Below are 23,281 nucleotides of genomic sequence, written 5' to 3'. Positions count from 1 at the left end.
CAGCTGGAAAAGGCCCCCTTTATTCCGACTCTTTACCTTCTGAATTGCCATTCCACCAGTGAGTTCAACCATAAACTGCTCTAAGAAGCCATTTCCATAAAACCATAAGACACTGGAGCAAAAGAACGTCCTTAGGCCTAACAAAGCTGCTCTATCATCTGATCATGGCTGATTCATTTTCCTCTCAGCCCCATTCTTCTGCCTTCTCCCTGTAATCTTTCATGCCCTGACTTAACAAAAATCTATTCATCTCCACTTTAAGCACATTCAATGGCCTGGACTCCACAACCAACTGTGGCAATGCATTCCACAGATTCTTTATTCTGAGGTTGTGCATCTGGTCATAGACTCCCTACTACAGGAAATATCCTCTTCACATCCACTTTATCTTGGCTTTTCAATATGCATAGATTTCAATGAGATCCCTTTTCATTCTTCTAATTTCCAGTGAGCCATCAACGCTCCTTATATGATAAACCCTTTAATCCTGTAATCATTGTTGTGAACCTTCTTTGAACCATCTCCAAGGTCAGCACATCCTTTCTTAGATAAGGAACCCAAAACTGCTCACAATACTCCATGCTAATCCTCACTGTGAGACCCTCGGCAGAGTGAGGTGAGGTGAAAGAGAAGTGAGGTGTAAGTGGAGCAGCCATAGTGTTGGTGGACAGTATTAGTGTAATCAAGCTTTGGCTCAACAAGCTTAGGCAAGAACTGACTTTCATTATGATTGCAACCTGCCAAAAAGTCTTTTTAAACCTTGTGTTGGTCTCCAAAGAACGACCTCTCACATTGGTTGTAGCCCATTGAAAAGTCCCCAAAGCACCCAAGCTCTTTTTATACCTTGCACTGGTCACTAACAAATGACTGATTTATGTTGGTTGCAGCCCTGCAAAAGTCCCAAAGGCACCTGAGCTCTTCTTAAACCTTATGCTGCATCACCAACAAACAACCTCTTACAACCCACTGCAAAATCTCAAAAGCATGCAAGCTCTTTTTAAACCTTGTACTAAGTTACCTCTTACACTGCTTGCAACCCACTGCAAAATCTTGAAAGCACCCAAGCTCATTTTAAACATTGTCCTACAGCACCAGTGAAAGAGCTCTTGCATTGATTGCAGCTGATTCCAGCTGGGAGGTTGTATTGTCACTTTTTAAAACATTGGGTAGAGTCATGGAGCTTTAGAGCACTACAGCATAGAAACTGGCCCTTCAGCCCATCTAGTCCATGCTGAACTATAGCTCTGCATACTCACATTGACACAGACATGGATTATAGATTGCCATATCCTTCATGTTCATGTACTTCTCCAAACTTCTCTTAAGTATGGAAATTGAAGCTGTAACCACCACTTGCTCTGGCTGCTTATTCCATACTCTGTGTGAAGAAATTCGCCCTCTGGTTTCCCTTAAATATTTCACCTTTCACCCTGAACCTAGTCCTAGTTCTAGTCTTAGCCAACCACAGTGAAAAAGCCTCCTTTCATTAGCCCTAACTATATCCCTCATAATTTTGAATACCTCATTCAAATCTCCCCTCAATCTCCTACGCTACAGGAAATAAAGACATAAATTATTCAACCTTTCCATATACAGTGCCTGTAACTCAGGTACTGAAGTCCTGGCTGTACTCTTTCACAGATGTAGCAGCATCAAACCCGACGTACCTGGTTATCGAGAAGCTCACCAGCCATCTTCCTGTCAGAACATGTTCAGCACAACTTTGTGGGCCGAAAGGCCTGTATTGTGCTGTAGGTTTTCTATGTTTCTATGTTTCTATGTTTCTAACATCTCATTAAGGTCAGGAGATCTCCTGACCTTCTGATACCAAGGAAGATATCTTAGAATCTCCAGGAACTAAGAAAATTGCTGGGCTCAGAACAAACAGAGTTTTGCTTGAACAATTACCTTTCCTTTCTGGTCTTTATAGAGTTGGAGGTAAAATATATATAACCATATAACAATTACAGCACAGAAACAGGCCATCTCGGCCCTTCTGGTCCATGCCGACACTTACACTCACCTAGTCCCAGTGGCCTGCACTCAGCCCATAACCCTCCATTCCTTTCCTGTCCATATACCTAACCAATTGATCCATGAACAATGGATCTTTGGACCAACTCCTTCATCAGAAAGAAACTTATCCTATACTTCCTTGGTCGTTGTGACTTCATATATTGTATGAAATTGCCCTTGGAGTAAATTTCCTGCACAACATGAATCCTCCATTTCTGCATCATGACCTGAAGGCACAAAATATTCTGCTGGATGGGGAATTCCATGTGAAGATTGCAGACTTTGGACTTTCGAAATGGCAGCGTTTAACCGTGAGTAAATTATCAGGAGTTAAATCCCCCACAGCCAGTGGGACAGTTATCTACATGGCCCCTGAGCAGTATGAGCCAAACAAAGTGAAGCATGCAGATGTAAAACATGACATGTACAGCTATGCGATAATAATGTGGGAAGTTCTCTCAAGAAAACAACCATTTGAAGATGCGACAAACCCAGTACAGGTGGTGTTTAGTGTACTGTGAGGTACCAGACCTGACACCAGTGAGGAAAGTTTACCATTAGACATCCACAACCATGAAATTCTGCTCGAGCTGATGACAAGTGGCTGGTCTCAAAACCCTAATGAACGTCCTTCCTTTATTATGTGCCTCATAGAATTGGAACCAGTGGTTCAAACCTTTAATGAGCTGACTCTACTTGAGGATATTTTGTATCTCAAACGAGCCAAAGGGAATTGTGCCTCAGAAAACTTCTCTGCATCATTTGAAAAGGAGATAATAATGTCATCATTTGAAATGGAGATCTGAAGACAATCAATATACCAGTGCAGGCAGTGAATACAGAACCACAAAGCTTATCCTCCCAACAGGGAAATATCTCCTATCAGCCATCATCAGGATCTCACAATCAGCTCTCACAAGCAACTTCTTTATTCCCTTCGTGCAACCCAATTTCCTCTTCAGTGCAAGAACAGAGTTGCTATTCCAGTGGAAGATAGAGCTGATATGCACAAGAAAATAAGTAATACAGACAAAATGTACAGTCTAGTATGAAGTGTCAAGAAGAATTGTACCCAGCATCTTTAGCTAGCCTTAGAGACAAAGGCAGTTTGTCTCAGACTGCTATATGCCAATCAGATGACAACTTTGCTCCACAAAGTGGGATTCCGGAAAGTGAATTGGATTGCGGATTGGGACTAATAACACTGCAACCTTCCATTAAAAACGAAAGTCCCGGAGTGCGCATGTGTGACACGGGAGGGAGGGAGAGGTGATGCCGGGTGAGTGCAGTGCAGCTCGGCTCGACCGTCCGGTCATTGCGTACTCACTGACCTCCGGAGTGCTCATTGCATTTGGCGCCATTTTCTTAACAATGGTTGGTGTTGTTGTTGGCCATTACGTATTGTCCAAAAAAAAGAAACCTAAGGTTACGTCAGAAGATCCCAATGAGAAGTACCCTCTGCGACTAATAGATAAAGTGATTGTGAGTCATGACACTAGGAAGTTTTGCTTTGCCCTTCCTTCAGCGAGTCACAGTCTTGGTTTGCCTGTGGGAAAACACGTGTACCTTTCTGCCAGAATTGATGGTAACCTTGTTGTGCGACCATATACTCCAGTTACCAGTGATGATGAAAAGGATTATGTTGATCTTGTTGTGAAGATATATTTTAAAGAAGTACATCCTAAATTCCCTGAAGGTGGAAAAATGACTCAGTACCTGGAAGATCTGAAGACTGGGGATACTATCAATTTCAGAGGCCCAGGTGGATTACTCATTTAAAATGGAAATGGCAAGTTTGGCATCTAACCTGACAAGAAATCACCCTCTGAGGACAAGTTTGCAAGAAAGCTTGGCATGATTGCAGGTGGATCTGGTATTACTCCAATGCTGCAGTTAATACGTGCTATCATGAAGGATCGTGAAGACCCAGCTATGTGTTACTTGCTCTTTGCAAATCAAACTGAAAAAGACATTCTGCTACTTGATGATTTGGAGGAACTTCAAGCTCTGTATCCAGATCGCTTTAGGCTGTGGTATACTGTGGATAAAGCTCCTGAAGGCTGGGATTATAGTGAAGGTTTTGTGAGTTCTGATATGATTAAAGAACACCTTCCAGAACCTGCTGATGACGTATTGATTCTCATGTGTGGCCCACCTGCCATGATTCAATTTGCATGCAACCCCAATTTGGACAAACTTGAATATTCACAAGGAATGTGTTTTACATACTAGGTGCCAACATTCACATTTTGTTTGGTAAAGAGGAAGGTAAAAATGGAAATTGCACTTCAGCCTGTGTGGTATTTGTCAAACAGCAATTAAACATGAGCTTTTTTTTTATGCAGGTTACATGAAATGCTAATGTTCATGGCAATGTATTTCTGCATGTTCAGCTACAAAACATGGTGTGATTTGTTAATCTGTTTGAAAGACAGAATTGAACATATTTAATATGCAAGTCAGTGTTTGAACTTGTTCTCATTGTACTGAAAATTTTTTTTAATGTATAACACTCAGTAAAAATCTGTCCTGGTCTTTAAAAAGAAATATCAGTACAGTGGCATATGGGGAGATGGGATATGGGGAGATTCCAATTCTTGAAATTGGTTTTGTTAAATTTGTACTTATTGGTGTACTACCATTACTGTTAACACTGAAGAATATATGTGCTTCACCACCCAATATTAATGACCTATTATGTTTAAGGTATGCAATGAAACTTCAATCATTTTATTTTTCTCTTCATGCAAATTTTTTGGGTCTGATAGTTCAAAGGAATGAAAGCCTCCTGGTTTAAGATTGAGCAAAAGGGCTCTGGCCTCCAACAATGAGCACAACCAGTTTGCTCAAAAATGATCTTGGAAAACCAAAGATTTCTGGGTGAATTAAGGGGATACTGTTTATGTTTAGTATGGAAATTTAGCAGAGATTATAATGTAAGCACTAAACAATATTGTTGGCAATGCTGAATGGCTGTGGTACAATAGTGGCAAATGGTTTAATATTTAATCTTTGCATTTAGCAGGCTTGGCATTAAGTCGTTAATATTTCATGGTTTTGAGGCCCAATGTCTGTTCAACCAGTACTTTCATAGTACTCCATTTAGAATACATGTGCCTTAAGTGACTATCTTGTTACTTACTTAAACTTTGGTCTATTACTCAAAAGTCCACAGTTTTGATTTGATCTAGTTTACACCAGTTTTTAAATGTGTAACTATAAACTTGGTTGTCTGTTCTAACTGAAAGCAGCAGAGTCTGTTTAAAATGAAATTTGCTTACAAATTGTATTTTAAACTGTATCCACAAGATTACCTGAACAATTTAAAGTATTAGCAAGGCAAGCTATACATCAGTCATTATTGAGGTCTATGAATAATAAAATTTGTTCTAAAGATTCTTGCAGTAAATTGTGCTGATCACTGATTTTGATTTTGAAATGTGTGATATTAAATAAAGTTCTTTCACTTAAATGTTAAAAAAAGAAATGAAAGTCCTTTAAAATGAGGAACCCTTTTCTTCTATGTCATTACAAAAGCTGGAAGCCAGTAATATAAAGGTTTCCTCACAGAATCAATCGAGGTGTGATCAGTGGATTCAAAGCAAAAAAACATGGCTTGATGGTATCTATCAAACTCTCGCTGAGGTAAAGCATTAGAAACAAGTTGCTTTAAGGAGAAGTAGATATTCCAGCCTGAAACGTTGGCTACTCTTTTCTCACAGATGCTGCCTGACCTGCTGAGTTCTTCCAGCGTTGTGTACGTATTCTTTGATCCACAGCATCTGCAGTTGTATTTTTGTGTTTTGACATTCCAGCCCTGTTGTTTTTTAAGAAAACAATGCAATTTTTTTTAATGAAGTTACCTTATCATGAGCTACTGTATTAAACCAAAATTCTTACCTGGTTTCTGAGATACATTGGCCTTTGCAGTAATGGCTGACAACATTGACTTGGCATCCATCCTTACTCAGTGTGACTGCCTTTGTATTCAAGGTACACCCAGCTGTGAATAACAATTAGGTGCAAGAAAGCTGTAAGATAAATATCTACTGGAATGCTTTAATAACATTCAGATTAAAATGATTAAAACATAAACACAAGTCAAGTCAAGTCACTTTTACTGTCATTTTGACCATAACTGTTGGTACAGTATATAGTAAAAACGAGACAAAGTTTTTTCAGGACCATGGTGTTACATGACACAGTACAAAAACTAGACTGAACTAAGTAAAAAACAACACAAAAACTACACTAGACTACAGATCTACCCAGGACTGCATAAAGTGCACAAATAAGTGCAGGCATTACAATAAATAATAAACAAGACAATAGGGCAGTAAGGTGTCAGTCCAGGCTCTGGGTATTGAAGAGTCTGATAGCTTGGGGGAAGAAACTATTACATAGTCTGGTTGTGAGAGCCCGAATGCTTCAGTGTCTTTCCCCAGACTCTTGATTGCGGAAGCCACTAGCAGTATGATGGAAGTTCCAGAGTGTCAGGGGTCAGAAGTGTGCAAAGTTACCATTACTAGAGAGAAAGTTCTTGAGAAACTGAAAGGTCTGAAGGTAGATAAGTCACTTGGCCTGATAGTGTGCACCCCAGAGTTCTGAAAGATGTGACTGAAGAGATTATGGATGCATTAGTAATGATCTTTCAAGAATCACTAGATTCTGAAGTGGTTCCGAAAGAGTGGAAAATTGCAAATCTGACTCCAGTTTTCAAGAAAGGAGACAGAAGAAAGCAAACTATTGGCTGGTTAGTCTGACCTCAGTGGTTGGAAAGATTTTGGAGTCATTTGTTAAGGATGTAATTTTGGGGGAACTTGGAGTTTCATGACAACATAGGCAATGCTCAGCATGGTTTCCTCAAAAGAAAATTTTTCCTGGCAAATTTGCTGGAATTCTTTGAAAAAATAACAAGCAGGATAGACAAAGGAGAACCAGTTGATGTTGTATACTTAGATTTTTAGAGGTCTTTTAACAAGGTGCCACACATGAGGCTGCTTAACAAGCTACAAACCCATGATATTACAGGAGAGATTCTAGCATGGACAAAGTAGTGGTTGATTGCCAAGAGGCAAAGAATGTGAATAAAGGGAGCCTCTTCTGGTTGGCTGCTGGTGACTAGTAGTGCTCCGCAGGGGTTGGAGTTGGGACTGATTCTTTTCATGTTTTCATGTTTATATATCAATGTTTTGGATGATAGAATTGATGGCTTTAATGAAAAGTTTTCAGATGGTATGAAGATAGGTGGAGGGGCAGGTAGTTTTGAAGAAGTAGAAAGGCTACAGAAGGACATTGACAGATTAAGAGAATTGGCAAAGATATGGCAGTTGGAATACAATGTCATGAAGTGTATATAGTCATGTACTTTGGAAGAGAAATGAAAGGGTAGACTATTTTCTAAATGGAGAAAAAATACAAAAAATGGAAGTGCAAAGGGACTTGGGAGTCCTTGTGCAGGATTCCCTAAAGGTTAATTTGCAGTTGAGTCTGTGGTGAAGAAGGCAAATGCAATGTTAGCATTTATTTCAAGAGGACCAGAATATAAAAGCAAGAATGTAATATTGAGATTTTATAAAGCATTGGTGAGGCCTCATTTGGAGTACTGTGAGCAGGTTTGGGACCCTTATCTTAGAAAGGATGTGCTGAAACTGGAGAGGGTTCAAAGGAGGTTTATGAAAATGATTCCAGAATTGAATGGCTTGTCATATGAAAAACAATTGATGCCTCAACTTGTATTCACTAGAATTCTGAAGAATGAGAGGTGACCTAATTGAAACCTATCGAATGGTGAAAAGCCTTGATAGAGTGGATGTGGAAAGGCTATTCCCTATGGTGGGAGAGTCTAAGACTAGAGGACAAAGCCTCAGAATAGAGGGGTGTCCTTTTAGAATGAACATGAGGAGGAATTTCTTTAGCCAGAGGGCAGTGGATCTGTGGAGGCCAAGTTTATATGTATAATTAAGGCAGAGTTTGATAAATTCTTGATTGGTCAGGGCATGAAGGAATACGAGGAGGAGATGGGGCTGAGACAAGATGAAATGGTGGAGCAGACTCGATGGTCCAAATTGCCTAATTCTGTTCCTACTTCTTATGGTCTTATCGGGCATGTGAATGCAGAGAATGAAGGAATATTAACATTCTGTAGGCAGAAGGGATTAGTTTTGTTTGGGCATTTAATTATTATCTTAAATGTTTCATCACAATATCTTGGGCTGAAGGTCCTTTTCTTGTTGTGTATTGTGTATGTTCTGATTTGCTAATGCCCTTTCTCAGATTACTGCCAAACTAAAAATCATTTCATCAGAATCTTCACACTGAAAAATTATCTTTTTTAATCCTCAGAAGGCTTCCATTCAGCTAATCCTGCTCCATGTAAAGATGGAAGGGAATCACAAACACTTTGAGCAACAAAGAAATCTGTATGTATGACTTTGAAGTTATTTACAAAATTGTTGGAAATAAAACTTAACAAGTGAGTGACTTTGTTTTTACCTCTAAATTCGCTTCGGCAAGAATCCACGTGAAGACCGGAAGGAAGTGGCAGGCACAGGAAGCTGGCGACAGAGCGGAGGCTCGGCTGCAGCACAACATTTTGGTAGGCACTGCTGTGGTGGGGCGGGCAGGACTGGGCTGTTTCCCAAACCACGCTACAACAAAACCCGCAGAAAGGAGAAGCATCAACTGGTTCAGGACGAGATATGAGCAGAAGTGGAGGAAGAATGATACAGCAAGATGGTCAGCATGTACAAACAAGGTGCCTGGACTAGTTGGGAGAATGCGGAACCTCGCAAGTTCACCTGGACAGAGCTCTGGAGAGCCCAACCATTGCGCATCAAGTTTCTCATCCAATCAGTCTATGACGTTCTTCCAAACCCAGCCAAACTGCACAGGTGGGGCATGGCAAACACTCCAGCGTGCCAACTGTGCCAGAAGAGGGGCATTTTGGAGAATATCCTCAGATGCTGCCTGAAGGCATTGGGGGAAGGGTGATACCACTGGTGTCATGACAAAGTTCAAAGATCTATGGTGGACGCAATCAGCAGCAAAAATCAGCACATCACCTTTATTAAAAAAACAGTCCATCACCTTTATTAGAGCGGGGGAGAAGGCCTAGCTCCTTGGTAGGGCTTCTTGCCACTGTATGAGACTGGCAGCTCCAAGTCAACCTAGGGAGGCAGCTCATGTTCCCAGAGATAATCGCAGCCACTCCGCTCGCCCGGACATGGTGTTAATATCGGAGTCTACAAAGCAAGTGGCCCTGCTGGAACTTACTGTCCCCTGGGGAGACGAGATTGAAGAGGCCAACAAGCGCAAGAGGGCTAGATACACAGATCTAGCTGCAGAATGCTGGAGCAGTGGCTGCAGAGCTCGCTGTGAGCCAGTTGAAGTTGGGTGCCGTGGCTTTGCTGGCCTTTCATTACAGCGGACTCTTAAACTCCTTGGAGTAAAAGGACTGCAGCGCAGAAGAGCCACCAAGAACATTCTGGAGGCTGCTGAAAAGGCCTTGCGGTGGCTGTGGATCTGGAGGGATGGATCCGTGGATTAGTGTACCACTTGGACACAAGTCGGGGGCTGATCACCCCCGGCTGGGTTGCCCAGGCGAGGGTGTCTGATGATTAAAGAGCTGAAACATCCTACAACCCTGGGTTCATCACTGAAGATGTGTGAAGACTTCTGGTGTCCAAGTAGCACCAGAAGGTGTATTCTACAACAGCCTTGAGAAAAAGCCTCTGACTATCCATACGATCAATGCCTCTCATCATCTTATACACCTCTATCAGGTCATCTCTCATCCTCTGTCACTCCAAGGAGAAAAGGCAAGTTCTCTCAACCTATTCTCATGAAAAATGCTCCCCAATTCAGGCAACATCCTTGTAAATCTCCTCAGCACCCTTTCTATGGTTTCCACATCCTTCCTGTAGTGTGGTGACTAGAACTGAGCACAGTACTCCAAGTGGGGTCTGACCAGGGTCCTATATAGCTGCAACATTATCTCTCGGCTCTTAAACTCAATCCCATGATTGATGAAGGCCAATGTACTGCAAGTAGCAGCAGCAACTTTGAGTGCCCTATGATCTCGGACCTCAAGATCCCTCTGATCCTCCACACTGCCAAGGGTCTTACCATTAATGCTATATTCTGCCATCATATTGGACCTACCAAAATGAATCACCTCACACTTATCTGGGTTGATCTCCACCTGCCACTTCTCACCCCAGTTTTGCATCCTATCAATGTCCCTCTGTAACCTCTGTTAGCCCTCCACACTATCTACAACACCTCCAACCTTTGTGTCATCAGCAAATTTACTAACCCATCCCTCCACTTCCTCATCCAGGTCATTTATAAAAATCACAAAGAGTAGGGGTCCCAGAACCGATCTCTGAGGCACACCACTGGTGACTGACCTCCACACAGAATATGACCCATCTACAACCACTCTTTGCCTTCTGTGGGCAAGCCAGTTCTGGATCTACAAAGCAATATTCCCTTAGATCCAACACGAGTGAATCTGCAGATGCTGGAAATAAATAAAAAACACAAAATGCTGGCAGAACTCAGCAGGCCAGACAGCATCTAATAATGGAGGTAATGGAGGTAATAATGACGTTTCGGGCCAAAACCCTTCATCAGGAGTGAAGTAACATGGGATGGTCGAGGGGGGATAAGAAGTGGGAGGAGGGATAAAGTAGAGAGCTGGGAAGTGATAGGCTGGAGGGAAATGGGCTAGGGGGAAGGTGGAGAATTATGGGAAATAAAAAAGGAAGAAAGGTAGTGCTGGGGGGAGAGATTATAGTGAGGGGGGAAAAAGAGAGAGAAAGAGAACCAGACTAAAAAAATAATAATTTACCCCCATCCCTATCTATTACTTTAGTATGGTTCTCTTTCTCTCTCTTTCCTTGCCTCGTGGAGCAGCCTGGGGAATATTCCATCAGGCCCTAGGGACTTATCCGTCCTAATGTATTTTAACAACTCCAACACCTCCTCTCCCTTTGTGAGAAATATAGAAAGAATGAAGTCAATCAGGTCTACCGAGGAACAGAGCAACCTTAGTTTATTTGCCCAAGCATGCCAGAAGGACCTTTGCCAGTGAAGCTGTTGCTTGTCCACAGGCTAGAGCTATCTTTCTCAACCATTTTTTGTCCTGGAGGAACCCTTGAAATAAATTTCAGGTCTCAGAGAAACCCTGCTTAAAAATAATTATATTGTAGCGGTGTGCTACAAGCAGCGCTAAAATTACGACACGGAGTCGGTAACTGCAGTCGAAGGAAAAACTTTATTCGAAAACTTCAGCCTCACTTTTAAGCCTCTGTCAACCGGCCCCCCATGGCGAAGAGGCTCTAAAGCTCTGTGCTCGCAAACCCCCGTAGGCTATCTAATTGTGAGTCGGTTCGCATACGCTAGGAAATGAGCCGCCACATAACCCCCCCCCAGAACCGGCAATACACCCCCCAATGTCCACAGCCTGGGCCAGAACCTGCTTGGGAGGTCGGCCTCTGCGCCGAGGCGCCGGAAACTCGGCCGGTTGCGCCAGGTCCACATGGGCCGGCTTGAGGCGGTCCACCGTGAAAACCTCCTCCTTCCCCCCAACGTCCAGCACGAACGTGGACCCGTTGTTCCGGAGCACCGTAAACGGCCCCTCGTATGGCCGCTGCAGCGGCGGCCGATGCCCGCCCCTTCGTACAAACACAAACTTACAGTTCCGTAGGTCTTTGGGTACGCAGGTCGGGTGCCGCCCATGCTGTGAAGTGGGTATGGGGGCCAGGTTACTGAGCTTCTCGCGAAGTCTGCCCAGGACTGCTGCGGGAGCTTCCTCTTGCCCCCTTGGGGCTGGTAGGAACTCCCCGGGGACGGCCAGGGGCGCGCCGTATACCAACTCGGCCGACGAGGCGTGCAGGTCGTCCTTGGGCGCTGTGCGAATGCCGAGTAGGACCCAGGGAAGCTCGTCCGCCCAGTTGGCTCCTCGCAGGCGGGCCATGAGGGCCGACTTCAGGTGACGGTGGAAACGCTCCACTAGCCCGTTCGACTGTGGGTGGTAGGCAGTGGTGTGGTGCAGCTGAGTCCCCAAAAGGCTGGCCATAGCTGACCACAGGCTGGAGGTGAACTGGGCGCCTCTGTCGGAGGTAATGTGGGCTGGTACACCAAAGCGGGATATCCAGGTGGCGAGCAGGGCTCGGGCGCAAGATTCGGAGGTGGTGTCGGTGAGCGGGACCGCCTCTGGCCATCTTGTGAACCGGTCCACGATAGTCAGGAGGTAACGCGCTCCGCGCGACACTGGCAGGGGGCCCACGATATCCACATGAATGTGGTCGAAACGCCGGTGGGCGGGATGGAACTGCTGCGGTGGGGCTTTGGTGTGCCGCTGCACCTTGGCCGTCTGGCAGTGCATGCACGTTCTGGCCCATTCACTGACCTGTTTGCGGAGTCCGTGCCAAACGAACCTGCTGGAAACCATCCGGACAGTTGTCCGGATGGAGGGATGCGCCAAGTTATGAATGGAGTCGAAAACACGTCGCCGCCAGGCTGCGGGGACGACCGGACGGGGCCGGCCGGTGGCGACGTCACAGAGTAGGGTCCTCTCACCTGGGCCCACGGGGAAGTCCTGGAGCTGCAAACCAGAGACTGCAGTCCTGTAACTCGGAATCTCCTCATCTACCTGCTGTGCCTCTGCCAGTGCCTCAAAGTCTACCCCTTGGGAAAGGGCATGAACGGTAGGGCGAGAGAGCGCATCCGCCACGACATTGTCCTTACCCGAGACGTGCCGGACATCCGTTGTGTATTCAGAGATGTAGGACAGGTGGCGTTGCTGGCGGGATGACCAGGGGTCGGATGCTTTCGTAAACGCAAAGGTAAGCGGTTTGTGGTCCGTGAACGCGGTGAAGGGCCGGCCTTCTAGGAAGTACCTGAAATACCGGATTGCCAGGTAGAGCGCCAACAGTTCCCGGTCAAAAGCACTGTACTTGAGCTCGGGTGGCCGCAGGTGTTTGCTGAAAAACGCCAGGGGTTGCCAGCGACCTGCGATGAGTTGCTCCAGCACCCCACCGACTGCCGTGTTTGATGCGTCCACTGTGAGGGCGGTAGGGGTGTCCATTCTGGGATGTACTAGCATTGCGGCGTCAGCCAAAGCTTCCTTCGTTTGAACGAAAGCGGCGGCGGACTCCTCGTCCCAGGTAATGTTCTTGCTCGGACCCGACATCAGGGCGAACAGGGGGCGCATGATCCGGGCAGCTGAAGGGAGGAAGCGGCGGTAGAAATTGACCATACCTACGAATTCCTGAAGGCCTTTGATCGTGGTGGGTCGGGGGAAGTGGCGGACCGCATCTACCTTAGCGGGCAGAGGGGTCGCCCCGTCTTTAGTAATCCTGTGGCCCAGGAAGTCAATGGTATCAAGTCCGAACTGGCATTTGGCAGGGTTGATTGTAAGACCGTACTCACTCAGTCGGGCGCAGAGTTGACGGAGGTGGGACAGATGCTCCTGACGACTGCCGCTGGCTATGAGGATGTCATCCAAATAGATGAACGCGAAGTCCAGGTCCCGTCCCACCGCGTCCATTAACCGCTGGAACGTCTGTGCGGCATTCTTCAGGCCGAACGGCATGCGGAGGAACTCGAAGAGGCCAAACGGGGTGATGAGAGCCGTCTTGGGGACGTCGTCAGGATGCATCGGGATTTGATGGTACCCTCGGACAAGGTCGACCTTGGAGAAGATCCGGGCGCCGTGCAGGTTTGCCGCAAAGTCCTGAATGTGCGGCACAGGGTAGCGGTCCGGTGTGGTAGCCTCGTTCAGCCTGCGGTAGTCGCCGCACGGTCTCCAGCCCCCCGTCGCTTTGGGCACCATGTGCAGGGGGGAAGCCCAGGGGCTGTCGGACCGCCGGATGATCCCCAATTCCTCCATTCTCTGGAACTCCTCCTTCGCCAGTTGGAGCTTGTCCGGGGGAAGCCGCCGAGCACGGGCATGGAGGGGTGGTCCCTGTGTCGGGATGTGGTGCTGTACGCCGTGCCTGGGCATGGCTGCTGTGAACTGCGGTGCCAGAACCGATGGGAACTCCGCCAGGACCCTGGTGAAGTTGTTGTCGGACAGCGTGATGGAGCCGAGGTGAGGGGCTGGCAACTGGGCCGCGCCCAGGGAGAACGTCTGAAAGGTCTCGGCGTGTACCAGTCTCCTCCTGGGCAGGTCAACCAGCAGGCTGTGAGCTCGCAAAAAATCCGCACCCAGAAGCGGTTGGGCTACGGCGGCCAGTGTGAAATCCCACGTGAACTGGCTGGGGCCGAACTGTAGCTGCACCTGACGGGTGCCATAGGTCCTTACTGTGCTGCCATTCACGGCCCTCAGGGGGGGACCCGGTGCCCTGCTGCGGGTGTCGTAACTCGTCGGAGGTAAAACGCTGACCTCAGCCCCAGTATCGACCAAAAAGCGGCGTCCCGACCTGCTATCCCACACATACAGGAGGCTATCCCGATGGCCAGCCGCCGTAGCCATCAGCGGCGGCTGGCCCTGGCGTTTCCCGGGAACTTGCAGGGCGGGCGGCAACGGCGGGCTTCTGCGCCCCACCGCTGGTGGTAGAAGCACCAGTGGTCATTGGGCCGGGGGTTAGTGGGCTCTGCGGCCGGGCCTGGACTGGTTTGCTGCCGGGAGCGTGGCTGGGAGATCTGTGCGATGGACGCCCCGCTCACCTTTTTGGCGTTCCACAGCAAGTCCGCCCGGGCTGCCACCTTCCGGGGGTCACTGAAATCCGCATCGGACAGCAGCAGGCGTATGTCCTCGGGCAGCTGCTCCAGGAATGCCTGCTCAAACATGAGGCCTGTGTGTCCCTCGGCCAGAGACAACATCTCATTCATTAAAGCCGATGGAGGTCTGTCGCCCAAGCCATCCAGGTGCAGTAAACGGGCAGCCCGCTCGCGCCGTGAGAGTCCGAAAGTCCTGAGGAGCAGAGCTTTGAATTCCGTGTACTTGCCGTCTGCTGGGGGCGACTGTACGAACTCCGCGACCTGGGCAGCTGTGTCCTGGTCGAGGGAGCCCACCACGTAGTAGTAGCGGGTGTCTTCTGAGGTGATCCGGCGAACGTGGAATTGGGCTTCGGCTTGCTGGAACCATAGGTCCGGGCGCTGTGTCCAGAAACCCGGCAGTTTCAACGAAACCGCATGAACAGAGGCGGCGTCGGTCATTTCTGGTCCAAAAATCGTTTGGACCGTCGGGGTCACCAATTGTAGCGGTGTGCTACAAGCAGCGCTAAAATTACGACACGGAGTCGGTAACTGCAGTCGAAGGAAAAACTTTATTCGAAAACTTCAGCCTCACTTTTAAGCCTCTGTCAACCGGCCCCCCATGGCGAAGAGGCTCCAAAGCTCTGTGCTCGCAAACCCCCGTAGGCTATCTAATTGTGAGTCGGTTCGCATACGCTAGGAAATGAGCCGCCACAATATCTACAGCTCATGGTATGTTAGCATGATTAGTAAGTTCTAGATATAATAATCCCAAAATACAAACATAATTGCCAATTCTCTTTTGAGTAGAGAATGAATTTTTAGCTAGCCTTTCATGTAAAAGGTGTTAAGCTCAGCTTACCTTTCTTGAAATTAATCTCTTTCTTTCCCTTTCATTAATTTAAAAAAAAACTCAGGACTTCTATCCTTGCTCTTGATGCTTGTTAAAAAGGAAAAGCTTTCTCACACTAAGACGTTGAAAACTGCAGCAAAATGTCCATTGCTTTCCTATGAATGGCAGGATGCTCTTTCACAGAAATGCAGAACTTGTCCAGGACATGTCAGTAAGTCTCATCTTGAGTGCAGGATCAGAGTGCAGCACACAAATTTCTTCCTCTTCTCTCAAAGTCAAGTTCTTAGACTGAGCAGAAGATTCAGAGAAATGGTCCCTCATCCAGTCATAGACTTGTGGTGAAAGGGAGAAAAAGTACTGTTCTATTTTGTTCTGCAGTTCTTTCAGGTGGTTTCAATAAGACTTGAGACTTTCTGATCCTTCCTCACTCACAAGCCCAGGCAGCAGTGGAAACATTTCAAGATTTCCTTTTGCAACTTGATTTTTCCAAAGATTCAGTTTTCTTTTAAATCTAAGAATTTTGTCACTTAAAGTCAAAAGACTTTCTCTGGGCTTTACAGGGAGTTGTTCAACTGGTTCATATCATGAAAAGTGTCTGCAAAGTAAGCTGGTTTCTGCTGCCATTCTTCATCTTCAAAGCACTGGTCAATATCTGCTCTACTATTTTCTTGAAAGTACTCCTGCAAGTGTTGGAGTATAAAAGTTGCATTGTTTGCTGTGTAATCAAACCTATGTAGTCAGTTTTGAACTTGCTATTTGCTATGCATGTATCCAATTTAGTAGAATGAAATCTTAAGAATGTAGAAGACGATGGTGTGTTAATGAGAGGTAGCTAAGATTAGAACATGATTAAGTCAATAGGTAGAAACAATAGTGGCAGATGTACTTGTGATATGCAACTATAGACCAAATGGATATGCTAATACAACTAAACCAGGAGATTGCTATAAAAAATGCTATGTACAAGGATCGGTGGGCAATCAGCGACTAGCTCAATGACTGTCTCAGCTTTGATTTGCAAATTAAAGTTTAATACTTCTTGAAGAATCTTCTGCGTCTCCTGGTTGTTTGTGGGGCACGAGAAACCACGACAAAATTGGCGAACGCGGCAGGACTGGAAAGAGACCCACGGAAAGGAAACAGCAGATTGGGGATGCTTCCCAGTCCTCTAGGGACCCCCACAGGGCTAACAGAGTTAAGGGTGCACCCAAACAAAAGGTAAGCACTTTTGCGACAATTTGGACTAAGAATTCTGTTGGCTTTGGGGAGGTCTCAGAAGTGAAGTCTCAGAAGTGTGGAACCACTGCCGAAGGGTCTCTCCGGTCCAAAGGATCTGGCAGAATTGGGGGTTAACAGGAGGCTCAGAGGATTGATCAAGAACAATTGATCAAGTGAGGGTAAATACAAATAAGTTAAGTTAAGAAAAATTCCACATGGTGTTGGTAAATCCCTGTGGATACCGCTTCGTATGAAATGAAGGTCTGAACGGGCAGGGAAAGGGAAAATAGAGAAAATCCCTGTGGATACCGCTTCGTATGAAACAAAGGTCTGAACGGGCAGGGAAAGGAAAATAGAGAAAATCCTCGTGGATACCGCCTTAAGCGATAAGGGTCTGAATAGACGAGGTGCAAAGAGAAAGTTCTGTGGATACCGCTCTGAATAGAGGTCTGTACAGGCAGAACAGAATAGGAAACAAGGACAGTCCAATATACAGTTTAAAGTGCTGGTAGATAGACGATAGACTAGGCATAGAATTAGAGTAAATAATATTATCCTGTAAATGAACTGTGAATCTCTGAAATACCTTAAAAAGAGAGAACAACATGACAGGTAAAGGAACGGCAGTAGAGATTCTGAGCAAAGAAATCCCGGTAAATAAATATGAGATCACAAAAACTTCAGAAAAATGGGAAAAGAGAACCAATAACCTGGTCACAAAATGGCCAAGGGAAGGAACGTTTGATGTAAGCTTGTGCGAAGAAATGGAGGCACTAATTAAAAATTACAAACCAAAAGATAAATCTAAGAAAAGAGGGCAAAAAAAGAGAATGAGAAATGGAAATGCTAAAACTCTTCAGAACGGAGGGAGAAAGGCTGAGGAGGACAGGTAGAATATTGATTACAAGTGAGGAAGACACTAAGGTGCTGGAGAAACAGCCTGTTAAAGAGAGAGGAGGGTACGGTGAGAAGCTGGCTTTGGCTCCGTACCCGGATGTGAAAGAAACAGAAAGGCCCCCTCCCTATAATGAGGAAGGAACCCCTAAGCAGTGCCCCCTGCTGATGGGAACAGTAAACATGCAGGGAGAAGAACAAGTTTGGGATAATGAAGAGGAAAAAAGACAATACGAGAAGGAAAAAGCAGCGATATGGAAGGAGATACAGGCAGAAAGGATAAAGGTGGAACAGGCAAAGAGAGAAATGAAAGAAGGGATTGAACGGATGAAATACTTGAGAGAGGAAAAGGAGTATGAGGAGTATCGGTTATACTGTAGAAATAAACAGACTAGGAAAGAAAGTGGCTCATCAGGGCAGGAAGAGATGAGGCATTCAAGAGGAAGTGGAAAAAAGATAGGAGATGAAAGTCTTAGAGAAACACAAGAGAGAAGGGAATCAAGCACGAGTAAGGATCATGAGGAGTCCCTGCCACAGGTGTACAGACACGGACAGGAAGAAAGAGAAAGTGACTCATTGGAGGAGCAAGAGTTAAATGGAGAGAGAGAGGATGTGAGAATTTGTGGGGAAGAGGTAGGAGGCAGAAGCCTAGAAAAGCAGAAGGAGGTGGTAGGGAAAAGACTTGCGGAAGTAGAGAGAGAGCCAGATAAGTTACTGAGAGGGGGTTGCCAGAAGAGATGCGAAAAATTCTCCAGGGGCCAACCAAGTATAGAATCAAGACCAAAAGGAAGGACTCCACAGGGAGACCAATGGAAGAAGAGGACCCCGGAGAAATTTGTGTGGGAGGCAGTAAAGACATACCCTGAGACAGATGGGGAGTCAGGTGAGGAGGAGAGTCAGGGCAGGTGGGAAGAAGGAGGAAGAATGATGCTGTTGTCAGTTAAAGGATCAGGACAAGTGCAGTATATCCCTTGGGGATCCCAGGGCCTAGAAGGGCTGAAAAACACTCTGCCCAACCTACATGAAGGAGCAGGGAAATGGATTAGAGCCTTTGAAGAAGAAACGGCGGGACGATTATTGGCTATGGGAGATTTGAAGGCACTATTGATAAGGTTGATGGGAACCTCCAAATTTAATGAACTAATGGAAATGGCTGGCATAGTAAACTCGAATGACCCGAGAACTGACGGGTTTGACAGAGTGAGGCAGAGGGTATGGCAGGCCCTCAGGAAGCTTTATCCACCCAAAGTGGACCCCAAAGCCTTAAAAGGGGATCCACTGGGAGACACTGAAAACCCAGCAGCCTATGTAGAAAACCAGTTGAAAAGGTAGAGACTGGAGACTGAGCGAGGTGGAAAATAGCTTATTTATCATCACACTGTTCCGACATAGCATTTTGGATGCAATGCCTCCACAAGTAAAATCCAAACTGGAGGAAGTGGTTGGGCTGACGTCAATGACCCCACAAGAATTTAGAGACCACGTAGTCCATGCGGTTGAGAAGTACTGGAAAGACAAACGAAGGTTCGCTGAGCAGCAGGAAGAGGTGCAAAGAAAGTTAATACAAATGCAGCTCTAAGAACTCAGAAAGAAGGTAAAAGAGAAAAGCAAAAAGATGCTGCCAGCAACCACCGGTCCAAGTACAGCCATCGAACTGGATGAAGCACCGCTATATGGAGGAACCGATCATACTGTAAGACAAGGGCCGGAAAACCCCATGCCAATAATCAACGTCTTTGGAGGAGCATTCCCACAAATGCCCTATCAGGAACAGACTAAATTCAAACAGCCCAGACAGGACTGGAAGTCCCAAGGAGGGGGACAGAGGAGCTATGGGCAGAGGGGAACAGTGAGGAAACAGGGGGAAAGAGAGGTAGAAAGATTGTGCTGGGGATGTAATCAACCAGGTCACATGAGAGGAGATTGTCCATTTACACCATGGACTGTCACACACCAGCAGGAACCGATAAGAAGGGAACTAAAGTTTAGCCAAGGACCAGCCCCCACAGGCCCAAGCGGACCTGTGAACCCCTATGCGAGGTATTAGGGGTGCCCCGAGAACTCGAGTGGGAAGGGACATTACCCGATGATAACAAGGGAGGCAGACGAGGAACCCATTGTTCAGGTTATGTTAGAAGGGCAACTGACACCAATGATGATAGATACTGGAGCCACATACACTTGTGTACAGCCACAGTATGCCCTTCACCTTCCCAAGTCAGGAAAGTTTATTAAGACGGTAGGGTTCTTGGGGAAAACACAGTTGACACAGTGCACGGCTCCAGCGCAGTTGAGAATGGGAAATAAAGGAATTGTTTTGCCGGTGCTAGTATTTAAAGAAACTCTGATTAATTTGTTAGGCAGAGATGCCTTATTTAAACTGGAATTAAAATTAGAATGCACCAGAAATGGACTGAGTGTGGAAAGAGCAGGGGCTCAATTGATAGTGCGAGAAGACAAGAAGGCTAATGTCTTTTGGATAGGAGACATCGCAAATCAAATTCAGGAAACCTGGGAAAAATGGAAAAAGGGTGTGCAGGCGATATTACCCAGGGCTGTAATGCCCAAATCTGAGCTACATTGTACAGTGATTTTTGACGAAACTCAGAACAGGGAGTTAGAGGAGAGATGGCACCTGGAGGCATGTACCCAACAGCACCTGGAAGGGGAGGCTGTGATAATTGGAAAGCAAGGGGCAGCTTTAGAAGTTAAGTGGAACACCTTTTTAGAAAAATGGTACAGGATACCGGAGGCTGCGCCCCACGTAACGTTGTTGGTAAACAAGAGATATCAGTCTAAAGACTAAGGACCCTTAGTTAAGAGTGCTGAAACCGTAACAGTGTGGAGGAAAATCACGCGGAGGTGTGGGTATCAGAAGACAACAATTGCATTAAAATAATGGTAAGTGTAGATATGGTAGGGACAATGAAAGAGGTCGAAATAACTCCCCAACCACACATGCCACTGCTGGGAAAGGAAAGAGGCCAGCAGAAAGACAGAAGGTTAGATGAGTTGCCATCTATTCTGTGGTCACAGCATGACACGGACATAGGGAAAATAAAAACAGCTGGTCTGGTGGAAATAAGGCTGAAAAGGGGAGCAATTCCACCCAGGAGACCACAATACCCTCTAAGACCAGAAGCAGAAGAGGGAATAGCATCAACAGTGCAGGGGTTGCTTGAAATAGGAGAGCTTAAAAGAACAAACAGTCCATGCAATACCCCATTGCTGCCGGTCTTAAAAGCAGATAAATCTAAGTGGAGATTGGTGCATGATTTGCGAGTGGTAAATTATATGGTAGAGGACTGGCCAGCGGTAGTCCCCAACCCACACACGCTTTTGACTAATGTTCCACCAGAAGCAAGTTACTTTTCAGTGATTGATTTGTGTTCGGCTTTCTTCAGCATTCCTCTGGCTGACCAGTGTCAATATCTGTTTGCATTTACTTACAGAGATGCTCAGTATACCTATACCAGAATGCCGCAAGGGTTTAAACATTCACCACATGTTTTTAATCAGGTGTTGAAGGCAGACCTAGAGGGCATACTATTGGAAAGTACATTGTTACAGTATGTGGATGACCTGTTGGTTTACTCCCACAGTGAGGAACAGTGTGAGCAGGACACTATAACTCTGTTAGAGAAGCTGGCGCACGGAGGACATAAAGTATCCAAAAAGAAACTGCAATTTTGCATGCAGCAAGTGGAATACTTAGGCAAGGTAATATCCAAGGGAGTGAAGGCGATAGCACCAGATCCGATTGAGGCAATAACTAAGGCCCCAAAACCCCAGACTGTAGGGCAGATGATGATGTTTTTGGGAATGGCAGGGTACAGCTCAGATTGGATAGGAGAATATGCTGAGATTGTGGCACCTTTGAGAAAGATAATGAAAGAAGCAGGATATACAAATTTGAAGAACGGCTTACAGTGGAATGGAGAGGCGGAGATAGCTTTCAATACTATTAAGCAGGAATTGCAGTCAGCACCAGCATTAGCTTTGCCTGACTAAGAGAAGGTTTTTCATTTGTATGTATCCAACCGACAGGAGGGTTATGTCACAGCGGTTCGAACACAAGAGACAGGCACAGGAAAAGCAAAGCAGCCGATAGCATACTACAGTACGAGACTAGATGAGGTGGCTCAGGGGTATCCACCCTGTTATCAGGGATTGGCGGCGCTGTACTATGCATATGAAAAGGCATCATCTGTAACCCTGGGCTATCCTGTGACTCTGTACACACACCACAAAGTAGCAGAATTGCTGGAAAGAGGGAAATTTGTGCTGACCCTAGCCAGGATAGCAGCGTATCAGATGCTATTGACATTTCCAGACATAACTATACAGAGATGCACTACCAGTAATATAGCCGATTTTGTCCCTTTGGACTATGAAGGAGAACCCCATGATTGTGTAGGGAAGACGATGGCATTTGCCAAATTGAGAGCAGATTTACGGTCAGAACCACTAGAGGATGCAGATAAAAAGGTTCCGTTCGTAGATGGCTCTTGTTTTAGGGATTATGATGGAAATCATGCAGGATTCTCAGTAGTGCAGCAGGATCAGTCGAGCTATAATATTATTAGGATGGAGTCCTGTCCCCAACCGTGTTCCGCCCAGCTAGCGGAAATCAAAGCCCTGACAGCTGCGTGTGAAATGATGGAAGGTGAGAAAGTAGACATCTATACTGATTCGGCATATGCTCATGGAGTATGCCATTTGTTCAGGGTAGTGTGGAAACAGAGAGGTTTTAAAAAAAAGCAGTGGAGATCCCATACAACATTGTCAGCGAATTCTAGACTTAAAAGCCATGATAAAACCTAAAGCATTGGCTATAGTAAAATGCCAGGCACATAAAAAGGGAAATAGAAACATAGAAACATAGAAAATAGGTGCAGGAGTAGGCCATTTGGCCCTTCGAGCCTGCACCGCCATTCAGTATGATCATGGCTGATCATCCAACTCAAAACCCTGTACCTGCTTTCTCTCCATACCCCCGATCCCTTTAGCCACAAGGGCCATATCTAACTTCTAATTTATCTAATTTATGATGTAATAATAAAGAGAAATCAAGCTGCAGACGAGGCAGCCAGAAAAGCGTCTGGATGTACATCAGCTGTCATTGCCCCCCAGGTAAGCCTAGCTCCAGAACCTGTGGTAGAGGACCTAATTGAAATACAAGGTAAGGCAACTTTGGCAGAACAGACAATGTGGAAACGAAGGGGGGCCAAGCAGAACCCGGAAGGCTTGTGGAGCATGGAAGTCGGTTTGTTGGTAGCGCCCACCCCTCTCCTGACGATTCTGATTTCAGAAGCGCATGGGATTGACCATTGTGCAAAGGGGGAAGTGATAAAGAAAATAAAGGAAGATGGTTTTTGGTCACCTTATTTACAGGCTTCAGTGGACTTTGTCTTGTCACAGTGCGAGGTATGCGCACAGAATGCAGGGTTCGGACATCAGTTATCTGACTGGTTAGAAAGTAGACTCGCAGGATGGGGAGCATGGCTGACTAAAATGGCAATAACTGTCAGTATTGTATTGTTGAGCTGTGCGCTTGTGCTGTGCTGTTTTCTTCCTTGTCTCAACTCTCTT

General features: G+C 46.0%; 1 protein-coding gene and 1 pseudogene across 1 annotated transcript; both read left to right on the top strand.

The window, feature by feature from the left end:
• The first annotated feature begins 2,096 nt into the window (after positions 1-2,096).
• LOC132397525 (receptor-interacting serine/threonine-protein kinase 2-like) lies at positions 2,097-3,289 on the top strand (annotated as a pseudogene).
• Positions 3,290-3,328: 39 nt separating this feature from the next.
• Positions 3,329-4,248, top strand: LOC132397080 (NADH-cytochrome b5 reductase 1-like). Its single transcript, XM_059975343.1, is given in 1 exon segment — positions 3,329-4,248. A coding segment is annotated over 1 exon segment (861 nt). The 5' UTR covers positions 3,329-3,387.
• The last annotated feature ends 19,033 nt before the right edge of the window (positions 4,249-23,281 follow it).

The sequence above is a fragment of the Hypanus sabinus genome, chromosome 7 (genome assembly GCF_030144855.1).
Source record: "Hypanus sabinus isolate sHypSab1 chromosome 7, sHypSab1.hap1, whole genome shotgun sequence".
Lineage (NCBI taxonomy): Eukaryota > Metazoa > Chordata > Chondrichthyes > Myliobatiformes > Dasyatidae > Hypanus > Hypanus sabinus.
This window is presented reverse-complemented; position numbering and strand designations above follow the sequence as displayed.